At 24.8% G+C, this 13,476-nt stretch overlaps 1 protein-coding gene across 1 annotated transcript in view; it reads left to right on the forward strand.

Annotated features, from left to right (window-relative positions):
* Nucleotides 1-2,963: 2,963 nt before the first annotated feature.
* Nucleotides 2,964-13,476, forward strand: part of LOC142228003 (putative cytochrome P450 313a4) — a 31,654-nt gene continuing 21,141 nt past the window's right edge. The window contains exons 1-3 of the mRNA XM_075298272.1: nt 2,964-3,167; nt 12,252-12,452; nt 12,518-12,706. Of these exons, the coding sequence (XP_075154387.1) occupies nt 3,014-3,167; nt 12,252-12,452; nt 12,518-12,706 (544 nt within the window). The 5' untranslated portion in view covers nt 2,964-3,013. The remainder of the gene's footprint in view (nt 3,168-12,251; nt 12,453-12,517; nt 12,707-13,476) is intronic.

The raw sequence follows: 13,476 nt of genomic DNA on the forward strand, positions 1-13,476 counted from the left end.
TCAAGTTTTATTGCTATAGAAAATTTTGTCAAGATTTTATTTCTATAGAAAATTTTGTCAAAATTTTATTTCTATAGAAAATTTGGTCAAAATTTTATTACTATACAAATTTTGTCAAAATTTTATTTCTACAGAAAATTTGGTCAAAATTTTATTAGTATACAAAATGTTTGTCAAGATTTTATTTCTATAGAAAATTTTGTCAACAGTTTATTTCTGTAGACGATTTTGTCAAATTTTATTTTTATAGAACATTTTGTCAAAATTTTATTTGTATAAAAAATTTGGTCAAAATTTTATTACTATACAAAATTTTTTCAAAACTTTATTCCTAAAGCAAACGTTATTAAAATTTTATTTCTATAGAAAATTTTATCAAAATTTTATTTCTATAGGATATTTTATCAAAATTTTCTTTCTATAGAAAATTTTGTCAAAATTGTATTTCTATGGAAAATTTTGTCAAAATTTTATTTGTATAGAAAATTTTGTCAAAATTTTGTTTCTATAGACAATTTTGTCAAGATTTTATTTCCATAGAAAATTTTTTCATAATTTTATTTCTATAGAAAATTTTGTCAAAATGTTATTCCTGTAGAAAATTTATGAAGCATTTCATTGTTGGAGAGGAATATTTTGCAAAATCTTCCAAAACATCAAGAATTCTACTAATCTACCAATTAGTAAAAAATCTGCCATTTTTGATAGACTCGTGTTCATAATTGTATACAGCATCCATATAAAGCGACCCCCATATTTCAATTCAGAAAAATATTTCATATTTCATAGAAAATTTTGTCAAAATTTTATTTCTATAGAAAATTTTGTCAAAATTTTATTACTGTACAAAATTTTGTCTAGATTTTATTTCTATAAAAAATTTTGTCAACATTTTATTTCTATAAAAAATTTGGTCAACAGCTTATTACTACACCAAATTTTGTCAAGATTTTATTTCTATAGAAAATTTTGGCAAAATATAATTTCTATACAAAAATTTATTTCTATAGAAAATTTGTTCAAAATTTTATTAGAATACAAAATTTTGTCAGAATTTTATTTCTGTAGAAAATTTTGTCAAAATTTTATTTCTGTAGAAAATGTTGTCAAGATTTTATTTCTATAGAAAATTTTGTCAACATTTTATTCCTATAAAAAATTTGGTCAAAATTTTATTAGTATACAAAATTTTGTCAAGATTTTATTTCTATAGAAAATTTTGTCAAAATTTTATTTCTATAGAAAATTTTGGCAAAATATAATTTCTATACAAAATTTTGTCAAGATTTTATTTCTATAGAAAATTTTGTCAACATTTTATTTCTGTAGAAAATTTTGTCAAGATATTATTTCTGTAGAAAATTTTGTCAAAATTGTATTTGTATAAAAAATTTGGTCAAAATTTTATTATTATACAAAATTTTTTCAAAATTTTATTTCTGAAGAAAATGTTATTAAAATTTTATTTCTATAGAAAATTTTGTCAAAATTTTATTTCTGTAGAAAATTTTGTCAAAATTTTATTTCTATAAAAAATTTGGTGGAAATTTTATTACTAGACAACATTTTGTCAAGATATTATTTCTATAGAAAATTTTGTCAAAATTTCATTTCTATAGAAAATTTTGGCAAAATATAACTTCTATACAAAATTTTGTCAAAAATTTATTTCTATAGAAAATTTTGTAAACATTTTATTTCTGTAGAAAATTTTGTCAATATTTTATTTCTATAGAAAATTTTGTCAAAATTTTATTACTATACAAAATTTTGTCTAAACTTTATTTCTATAGAAAATTTTGTCAAAACTTTATTTCTGTAGAAAATTTTGGCAAAATATAATTTCTATACAAAATTTTGTCAATATTTTATTTTTAGAGAAAATTTTGTCAAAATTTTATTTCTATAAAAAATTTGGTAAAAATGTTATTACTATACAAAATGTTGTCAAAATTTTATTTCTATAAAAAATTTGGTAAAAATGTTATTATTATACAAAATTTTGTCAATAGAAAATTTTGTCTATAGAAAATTTTGTCAACCTTTTATGTCTTTAGGAAATTTTGTCAAAATATAATTTCTATACAAAATTTTGTTGAAAATTTACTTCTATAGAAAATTTCTGTAGAAAATTTTGTCAAAATGTTATTCCTATAGAAAATTTATGAAGCATTTCATTGTTGGAGAGGAATATTTTGCAAAATCTTCCAAAACATCACTAATTCTACTAATCTACCAATTAGTAAAAAATGTGCCATTCATATAAAGCGACCCCCATATTTCAATTCTGGCTCTATAATTACCGTACAAAAGTTTATATCGGTTCGTAATTATTTCTTCCCTATATATATACCGATCAAGAACTGAATATATACATATTTAATCGACCTTTCTTTTGTCTACTATATATCCCGCATCGACTAACTTACAATTTAGAAGATGATGTTAAGAATTTTTAGGATGCCTTGCCATCGGCTGCAACCCAAGTAATTTAATTGTGGAAGACCGTCTGTAGTAGAAGTTTGTACGCAATCCATGGTGGAGGGTACATAAGATTCGGCCTGGCCGAACTTAGGGCCGTATATATTTGTTTTGTTTAATATATACCCCGTATGGACTATGACCAGAATTACTACCGGTCCATACACACCAGGGACTAGTCCTGTACCGGTCCTGTGGTTGATCCATTTCCGGTAGGGATCTTACAATTTAGAAGACGGTGTTAAGAAGTTTTAAGATACCTTGCCTTCGGCAAGTATTATCGCAACCCAAGTAATTCGATTATGCATGACAGTCTTTAGTATAAGTTTCTACACAATCCATGGAGTAGGGTACATAAGATACGGCCTCGCCGAACTTACGGCCGTATATGCTTGTTTTTGTTTGTTTTTTGTTTTTTTTTTTTTAATACAAAATGATTGACACAACTATCTATAAATATTCCTTACCACGCTGCACCATTCTTCAGTGGTTTCGTCGATATTATTTCAAACACATTAACGTGTAATTAAAAATGATTTCCTATTTGTATTGCCTTTTAGTGATCCTAATATCCGCATGGATCTATAAACGTTGGAAGGACCGACATTTCATTGCATTGATCAAGCATTTTCCACATAAAAAATACCAAATAGTTTTGGGATTTGGACCTTTGTGGGGAGCTAAAGGTGATTTGTTATTGAAAGTGAAAATGAGAAACAAAGTTATCAGTGTCTGTGAATTGAAAAGTTTAATAGCCCAGCAAAAAAAAAAAAAAATAAAAGTTGTTTCACAAACAATTCTTTTTAAGAGCATGCCGGGATCTTCCATAATTATTTCCTCTTCCGATGAAGTTCTTTTGTACAAATCTTAGAAAATACGCTATTTAGCCGTTTAAAACAAAAATTAAAATTGGACAATTAAATATAAAAAGAGCAGAGAAAATCAATAAAAAAAGTAAAAGAACAATTAAAATAAAACTACGAGTCGTGGATTTGAACCTGTGTCAGTTGACTTTTTCATATGCAAGGAAGTTCTTTTGGGAAGGGGTTGCAAATTACGAGAATTTTTAATTGTTTGTTAAGTTTAAATGAAGACAATGAATAAAATTTTGAGAAAATTTTCTATAGTAATAAAATTTTGAGAAAATTTTCTATAGAAATAAGCTGCAATAAAAAACAACAACAATGCTTAAAGAACAAAACCAACAATAACAAAACAAAACAAATGGAAATAAAATTTTGAGAAAATTTTCTATAGAAATAAAATTTTGAGAAAATTTTCTATAGTAATAACATTTTGAGAAAATTTTCTATAGAAATAAAATTTTGAGAAAATTTTCTATAGAAATAAAAATTTGAGAAAATTTTCTATAGTAATAAAATTTGGAGAAAATTTTCTATAGTAATAAAATTTTGAGAAAATTTTCTATAGTAATAACATTTTGAGAAAATTTTTTATATTAATAAAATTTTGAGAAAATGTTCGATAGTAATAAAATTATGAGAAAATTTTCTATAGTAATAACATTTTGAGAAAATTTTCTATAGTAATAAAAAACTTTTGTATAGTAATAAAATTTTGACCAAATTTTTATAGAAATAAAATTTTGACAAAATTTTCTATAGAAATAAAATTTTTAGAAAATAATAAAATTTTGAGAAAATTTTCTAAAGTAATAAAATTTTGACAAAATTTTCTATAGTAATAAAGTTTTGCGAAAATGTTCTATAGTAATAAGGTTTTGCGAAAATTTTCTATAGTAATAAAATTGTGAGAAAATTTTCTATAGTAATAAAGTTTTGCGAAAATTTTCTATAGTAATAAAATTGTGAGAAAATTTTCTATAGTAATAAAATTTTGACAAATTTTCTATAGTAATTAAATTTGTGAAAATGTTCTATAGTAATAAAATTTTGACAAAATTTAATATAGTAATAAAGTTTTGACAAAATTTAATATCGTAATAAAATTTTGACAAAATTTTCTATAGTAATAAAATTTTGACAAAATTTTCTATAGTAATAAAATTTTGAGAAAATTTTCTATAGTAATAAAATTTTGACAATATTTTCTACAGAAATAAAACTTTGACAAAATTTTCTGTAGTAATAAAATTTTGAGAAAATTTTCTATAGTAATAAAATTTTGATAAAATCTTCTATAGTAATTAAATTTGTGAAAATGTTCTATAGTAATAAAATTTTGACAAAATTTAATATAGTAATAAAATTTTGACAAAGTTTTCTATAGTAATAAAATTTTGACAAGATTTTCTATAGTAATAAAATTTTGACAAAATTTTCTACAGTAATAAAATTTTGACAAAATTTTCTATAGTAATAAAATTTTGACAAAATTTTCTATAGTAATAAAATTTTGACAATATTTTCTACAGAAATAAAACTTTGACAAAATTTTCTGTAGTAATAAAATTTTGAGAAAATTTTCTATAAAAATAAAATTTTGAGAAAATTTTCTACAGTAATAAAATTTTAACAAAATTTTCTAAAGTAATACAATTTTGAGAAAATAAAATTTTAACAAAATTTTCTAAAGTAATAAAATTTTGAGAAAATTTTCTTACTAATAAAATTTTAACAACATTTTCTATAGTAATAAAATTTTGACAAAATTTTCTATAATAATAAATATTGCGTGAACTCCTCCCCTTTATTACCTTCATATTTAATAGGATAATAACCAATAGTTATTATCCAAGTAGGTGGAAGGTAGCACGGATAGTTCCTGTACCGAAGACAAGCGGAGATTACAGACCCGTAGCGATTCTGCCATTTCTATCAAAGGCACTTGAGCGTGTGTTGAGGGATCAAATGGATGAGTACTTGCGTACGAATGCCTTGTTAACGGACTCACAGTCTGGATTTCGACGGAAGAATAGTTGTATTACAGCCCTTGTTGACGTGTCGGAGGATATCAGGCGCTTTATGGATGAAAGGAAATATGTGTTGCTAGTGCTTTTAGATCATTCTAAAGCATTTGACACCGTAGACCACGATTTACTTTGTGCTAAATTACGCAATTTCTTTGGGTTTTCAAACACGTCGGCAAGATTAATTTCATCATACCTCTCGGATAGGTATCAATATGTCAGGATTGGGGACAGGCAATCACAGGTGCGGTTGGTAAGCAGAGGTGTTCCGCAAGGTTCAATATTAGGACCCTTGCTCTTCTCCCTATACTCTAATGATCTACCTACGCAGGTGAGACATTGTCGGATGCGAATGTATGCTGATGATGTTCAGTTATATATAGGGTGCGAACCATCATCAATTGGTAGTTGTGAGGCTCTATTGAATGAGGATCTTGGGAGGATATCAATGTGGGCACAGGCCAATGGTCTTACTATTAACCCAATGAAATCTAAGTGTTTGGTGATTAAAGGGCGAACAGTGAGGTCTAGAGTTAATGTTGATATAAGGATAGATAATCAGACGATGGGGATAGTGGAGCGTGCCAGAAATCTTGGGGTGATGTTCAACAGCACTCTGACGTGGTCTGACCATATTACCGCTATGTGTGGCCGTGTATATTCAATACTTCGGACACTATGGCAGTCACAACGTTGTACTCCGTTAAGAATAAGGGTTATCTTAGCCAAGTCATTCTTGATGTCCATTATGCTTTACGGATGTGAACTTTTTGCTAAGTGCGATGCCCTAAGTATGCAGAGAATGAATAGGACGTTCAATAGCATTACCCGCTACGTATATGGTATACGAAGATATGACAGTGTTTCGGCTTTCTCAGTATGCTTGTATGACATGACATTTCACAATCTACTTAAGTTAAGAGTCCTTATTTTCTTGCATAGGATTATTTATAGTGGTCACCCGGTGCATTTATTTCAACGCCTGCGTTTTTCAAGATTTAATAGAGGAAAAAGATTAATTTTGCTTCGTCATAGCTGTTTGGTCTCTGAGTGGCAATTTTTTATTAACTCCATCCGTCTGTGGAACTCACTTACTTATAATATCCAATGTATAAGTAATGCAGATGCCTTTAAGAAAAATGTTATCTCGTTTTTGAGTAATAATTAAACAAGATTCTTTATCATTTGTTTTATTTTACTCTAAACTGTTTGCTAGCTAGTTTTAATTCTTAAAATTTGTTTTCGTTTTCATGCAATATGTACCCTTATTTTTATGCAATATGTACTTTTATTTATAACTTTCTTTTATTTGTTATAAAATTTTCGTTCAATTTTTTGTTTTTGTTTTTCTTTTTCATATTTTCAATTTTAATATTCTTTATCCATTATCTGTAATTATAAATTTTATAAATCTTATTTTAATTGTTGTTATTTTTCTCCTCTTTTTACAATTGTCAAACTTAAATTCTAATAGTGTTTTTTTTTCAGTCTGTAATCAGTTTTTCAATATAAAATATTAAGGTTATTTGCTTATAGATCTATTTTGATTAATTTTTTAAATATAAAAATTTTTTTTTCATGAAACCTAATATTGTAATTATATTATATTTATTTAATTGTACATTATGATTTTAAACTTCTCATGCTGAAATATGAGACTCAAGTGGTCTTGTGCATGGGAAAGCAAATAAAGAAAAGAAAGAAAGAAAGAAAAAAAAATAAAATTTTGACAAAATTTTCTATAGTTATAAAATTTTGACAATATTTTCTACAGAAATAAAACTTTGACAAAATTTTCTGTAGTAATAAAATTTTGATAAAATTTTGTATAGTAATAAAATTTTGATAAAATTTTCTATAGTAATTAAATTTGTGAAAATGTTCTATAGTAATAAAATTTTGACAAAATTTAATATAGTAATAAAATTTTGACAAAGTTTTCTATAGTAATAAAATTTTGAGAAAATTTTCTATAGTAATAACATTTTGACAAAATTTTGAGAAAATTTTCTACAGTAATAAAATTTTAACAAAATTTTCTAAAGTAATAAAATTTTGAGAAAATTTTCTTACTAATAAAATTTTAACAACATTTTCTATAGTAATAAAATTTTGACAAAATTTTCTATAGTTATAAAATTTTGACAAAATTTTCTATAGCAATAAAATTTTGACAAAATTTTCTATAGTAATAAAACATTGACAAAATTTTCTATAGTAATAAAACATTGATAAAATTTTCTATAGTAATAAAATTTTGAGAAAATTTTCTATAGAAATAAAATTTTGACAACATTTTCTATAGTAATAAAATTTTGACAAAATTTTCTATAGTAATAAAATTTTGACAAAATTTTCTATAGTAATAAAATTTTGACAAAATTTTCTACAGTAATAAAATTTTGACAAAATTTTATATAGTAATAAAATTTTGACAAAATTATTTATAGTAATAAAGTTTTGACAAATTTTCTATAGTAATAAAATTTTGAGAAATTTTCTATAGTAATAAACTTTTGACAAAATTTTCTATATCAATAAAATTTTGAGAAAATTTTCTATAGTAATAAAATTTTGACAAAATTTTCTATAGTAATAAAATTTTGACAACATTTTCTATAGTAATAAAATTTTGACATTTTCTATAGTAATAAAATTTTGACAAATTTTCTATAGTAATAAAATTTTGACAAATTTTTTATAGTAATAAAATTTTGACAAAATTTTCTATAGTAATAAAATTTTGAGAAAATTTTCTATAGTTATAAAATTTTGACAATATTTTCTACAGAAATAAAACTTTGACAAAATTTCCTATAGTAATAAAATTTTGAGAAAATTTTCTATAGTAATAAAATTTTGATAAAATTTTCTATAGTAATTAAATTTGTGAAAATGTTCTATAGTAATAAAATTTTGAGAAAATTTTCTATAGTAATAAAATTTTGACAACATTTTCTATAGTAATAAAATTTTGACAAAATTTTCTATAGTAATAAAATTTTGACAAAATTTTCTATAGTAATACAATTTTGACAACATTTTCTATAGTAATAAAATTTTGACAAAATTTTCTATAGTAATAAAATTTTGACAAATTTTCTATAGTAATAAAATTTTGACAAATTTCTATAGTAATAAAATTTTGACAAAATTTTCTATAGTAATAAAATTTTGAGAAAATTTTCCAAAAAATAAAATTTTGACAAAATTTTCTATAGTAATAAAATTTTGACAAAATGTTCGATAGTAATAAAATTTTGAGAAAATTTTCAAAAAAATAAAATTTTGACAAAATTTTCTATAGTAATAAAATTTTGACAAAATGTTCGATAGTAATAAAATTTTGACAAAATTTTCTATAGTAATAAAATTTTGACAAAATGTTCGATAGTAATAAAATTTTGACAAAATTTTCTATAGTAATAAAATTTTGAGAAAATTTTCAAAAAAAATAAAATTTTGACAAAATTTTCTATAGTAATAAAATTTTGACAAAATGTTCGATAGTAATAAAATTTTGACAAAATTTTCTATAGTAATACAATTTTGACAACATTTTCTATAGTAATAAAATTTTGACAAAATTTTCTATAGTAATAAAATGTTGACAAAATTTTCTATAGTAATAAAATTTTAACAAAATTTTCTATAGTAATAAAATTTTGACAAAATTTTTTATAGTAATAAAATTTTGACAAAATTTTCTATAGTAATAAATTTTTGACAAAATTTTCTATAGTAATAAAATTTTGACAAAATTTTCTATAGTAATAAAATTTTGACAAAATTTTCTATAGTAATAAAATTTTGACAAAATTTTCTATAGTAATAAAATTTTGACAAATTTTCTATAGTAATAAAATTTTGACAAAATTTTCTATAGTAATAAAATTTTGACAAAATTTGCTATAGCAATAAAATTTTGAGAAATGTTCTATAGTAAAAAAATTTTGACAAAATTTTCTATAGTAATAAAATTTTAACAAAATTTTCTAAAGAAATAAAATTTTGTTAGATTATTTTTGGGGATCGCCTAAATATGACTATAGATCGATATGGACCAATTTTGGCATGGTTGTTAGCGGCCATATACTAGCGCAATGTACCAAATTTCACCACGTATCAAATTTCAACCGGATCGGGTGAATTTTGCTCCCCCAAGAGGCTCGCAAGCCAAATCTTGGGATCGGCCTTTGTCATCGCAGAAATTTCAGCCTGAAAAATACTGCAATCACTATCCAGCGTGTAAGACTCTCTTATTGCCAGTTCACTGCTATAGTTTCCGCTGCGCGTTCCGTCCTCCATCTTTGATCCGTCCGTATACATGTTCATACATGTTCAACATTGATAAAATTTTCTATAGTAATAAAATTTTGAGAAAATTTTCTATAGAAACAAAATTTTGACAAAATTTTCTATAGTAATAAAATTTTGACAACATTTTCTATAGTAATAAAATTTTGACAAAATTTTCTATAGTAATAAAATTTTGACAAAATTTTATATAGTAATAAAATTTTGACAAAATTATTTATAGTAATAAAGTTTTGACAAATTTTCTATAGTAATAAAATTTTGAGAAATTTTCTATAGTAATAAACTTTTGACAAAATTTTCTATATCAATAAAATTTTGAGAAAATTTTCTATAGTAATAAAATTTTTACAAAATTTTCTATAGTAATAATACAATTTTGACAACATTTTCTATAGTAATAAAATTTTGACAAAATTTTCTATAGTAATAAAATTTTGACAAATTTTCTATAGTAATAAAATTTTGACAAATTTCTATAGTAATAAAATTTTGACAAAATTTTCTATAGTAATAAAATTTTGACAAAATGTTCGATAGTAATAAAATTTTGACAAAATTTTCTATAGTAATAAAATTTTGACAAAATTTTCTATAGTAATAAAATTTTGACAAAATTTTCTATAGTAATAAAATTTTGACAAAATTTTCTATAGTAATACAATTTTGACAACATTTTCTATAGTAATAAAATTTTGACAAAATTTTCTATAGTAATAAAATTTTGACAAATTTCTATAGTAATAAAATTTTGACAAAATTTTCTATAGTAATAAAATTTTGAGAAAATTTTCACAAAAATAAAATTTTGACAAAATTTTCTATAGTAATAAAATTTTGACAAAATGTTCGATAGTAATAAAATTTTGACAAAATTTTCTATAGTAATAAAATTTTGAGAAAATTTTCAAAAAAATAAAATTTTGACAAAATTTTCTATAGTAATAAAATTTTGACAAAATGTTCGATAGTAATAAAATTTTGACAAAATTTTCTATAGTAATACAATTTTGACAACATTTTCTATAGTAATAAAATTTTGACAAAATTTTCTATAGTAATAAAATGTTGACAAAATTTTCTATAGTAATAAAATTTTAACAAAATTTTCTATAGTAATAAAATTTTGACAAAATTTTTTATAGTAATAAAATTTTGACAAAATTTTCTATAGTAATAAATTTTTGACAAAATTTTCTATAGTAATAAAATTTTGACAAAATTTTCTATAGTAATAAAATTTTGACAAAATTTTCTATAGTAATAAAATTTTGACAAAATTTTCTATAGTAATAAAATTTTGACAAATTTTCTATAGTAATAAAATTTTGACAAAATTTTCTATAGTAATAAAATTTTGACAAAATTTGCTATAGCAATAAAATTTTGAGAAATGTTCTATAGTAATAAAATTTTGACAAAATTTTCTATAGTAATAAAATTTTAACAAAATTTTCTAAAGAAATAAAATTTTGTTAGATTATTTTTGGGGATCGCCTAAATATGACTATAGATCGATATGGACCAATTTTGGCATGGTTGTTAGCGGCCATATACTAGCGCAATGTACCAAATTTCACCACGTATCAAATTTCAACCGGATCGGGTGAATTTTGCTCCCCCAAGAGGCTCGCAAGCCAAATCTTGGGATCGGCCTTTGTCATCGCAGAAATTTCAGCCTGAAAAATACTGCAATCACTATCCAGCGTGTAAGACTCTCTTATTGCCAGTTCACTGCTATAGTTTCCGCTGCGCGTTCCGTCCTCCATCTTTGATCCGTCCGTATACATGTTCAGGGTTCCGAAGAGTATCCTCCTGTCTTCCCACTCCTCTATACTTGTGTGCTGGTTTGTGATGATAAACATGCTCGCTGGCCATATGGTCCGTCTCTCTATAATGCCCGGCAAGAATTTCAGTCCTGTCCAGCGTATTGAAGCTCTTAAGTCTCAGAAGTGTCAGCTCTGCTGTCTTCCTTACGTGTAAATCGAATGCTATAGCTCCCATCAGTACCTCCAAAGCGGCACTGGCTGTGATCCTCATAGCGCCTGTCATATAAATAAGTGCAGTCCTATTTATTCTCGACATATGATTTTGGTGTCTCACGATTGTCCACCAAACATGTTAACCATATGTGGCCACAGGTCCTACAACCGCTGTATAAAGCCAGCCAAAAAGAGAAGGCCTCATTCCCCATCTTTGCCCGACCAATTTCTGACATGAGTATAATGCCGCATAGGCCCTCTTTATGCGATCCACAGTATTCTCCATCCAGTTAAGTTTGGTATCCAAAAGAATTCCCAAGTACCTTGCTGATTTTGAGAGGCTCAACTTCGTGCCCTGGAATTCAGGAGACTTGTAATCGATAAGCTTTCTCCTCCTGGTGAAAAGTACTAGCTCTGTCTTTTCATCCCACAAAAATACATACAGACGGACATCACTAAATAGACTCACAATTTAATAACAAGATGATCGATATGCCTAATAATTGAACGCGGTCACGGTCTAATACTTTTCGTTGCTGTCACTTTAAAAAAAAAAATCTTAAATTTTTTTTCTTCTACAGTTATTCTGGAGAAATTTACTGAACTTGCTGTCGAATATGGGAAAAATGTAATGGAATATACTGGACCGCATCTTTTCTTTATAACCAGCGATCCGGAAACAATTAAAAATATTCTCACTTCAAAACTTTGCATATCCAAATCGGATGTCATATATGATGGATTTGCGCATGCATTTGGCAATGGATTAATTTCATCACAAGGTAAGATTTTGTATATAAAAATAAATTTAAAAAGTCTTAAATGTCTTAATCTTTGTTATGTTTAGGAGAGCATTGGAGTAGACAACGAAAAATTGCAAATACTTCATTTAAAAATTCGAATTTACTATCATTCTTACCCACATTCAATAATAAGATGGATCCTCTGTTCAATACTATCGATGAATACATTGAAAATAATAGAAAAACTCCACTTTTGTATGCCTTACGTGAATACACTATTCGAACGGCTTTTGGTAAGTAATAAAGTTATGAAGTACACACAAACAAGTATATACAGCAGTAAGTTCGGCCGGGCCGAATCCTAAATACCCACCACCACGAATCAAATATAATAGTTTCCTTTGAAAACTCTTCGTCGAAGCGGGTTTGAAAGGTTAACTTTTATTGAAAATCGCAAATTTTGCCATATGAGAAGAAATTCATTATTATTGTATGTAATTAAAAATAATGCTATTTAAATTAATGACTTTGATATATCGCTGTTATTTTTTGACTATATTAGATACAGGTCAGGTTATAATGGGGATTAAAGTTTTCCCGTACCATAATGGCCGTGGTAAGCCTATGTCAATATTCGTTTTGCCATGTGCCCTAACTTCTTCGTACTTCAATTGTAAACATTTTATGTTAGATGTTGGGCTCTATATCTTTTTAAAGGATTGAAGAGACATAGTTTTTGTTCCACAGCATCTATATCCTCAATTAAGAGGTTCTTAAACCTTTCATAGAAATAAAATTTTAGCAAAATTTTCTATAGAAATAAAATATGACAAAATAAAACATTTTTTGTAGAAATAGAATTTTGACAAAATTTACCGGAGATATAAATTGTTGACAAAATTTTGTAATAAAATGATGACCAAATAAAATTTAAATAAAATTTTTTGTAGAAATAAAATTTGTACAAAATTTACTATAGATATAAATTTTTGCGTGGTAACCGTGTTAGGAAGTCAGAATTCATTGATAAGAGACAAGTAGAGCCCCTGTGGCATCACAATGG

Source organism: Haematobia irritans, chromosome 3 (genome assembly GCF_050003625.1).
Source record: "Haematobia irritans isolate KBUSLIRL chromosome 3, ASM5000362v1, whole genome shotgun sequence".
Lineage (NCBI taxonomy): Eukaryota > Metazoa > Arthropoda > Insecta > Diptera > Muscidae > Haematobia > Haematobia irritans.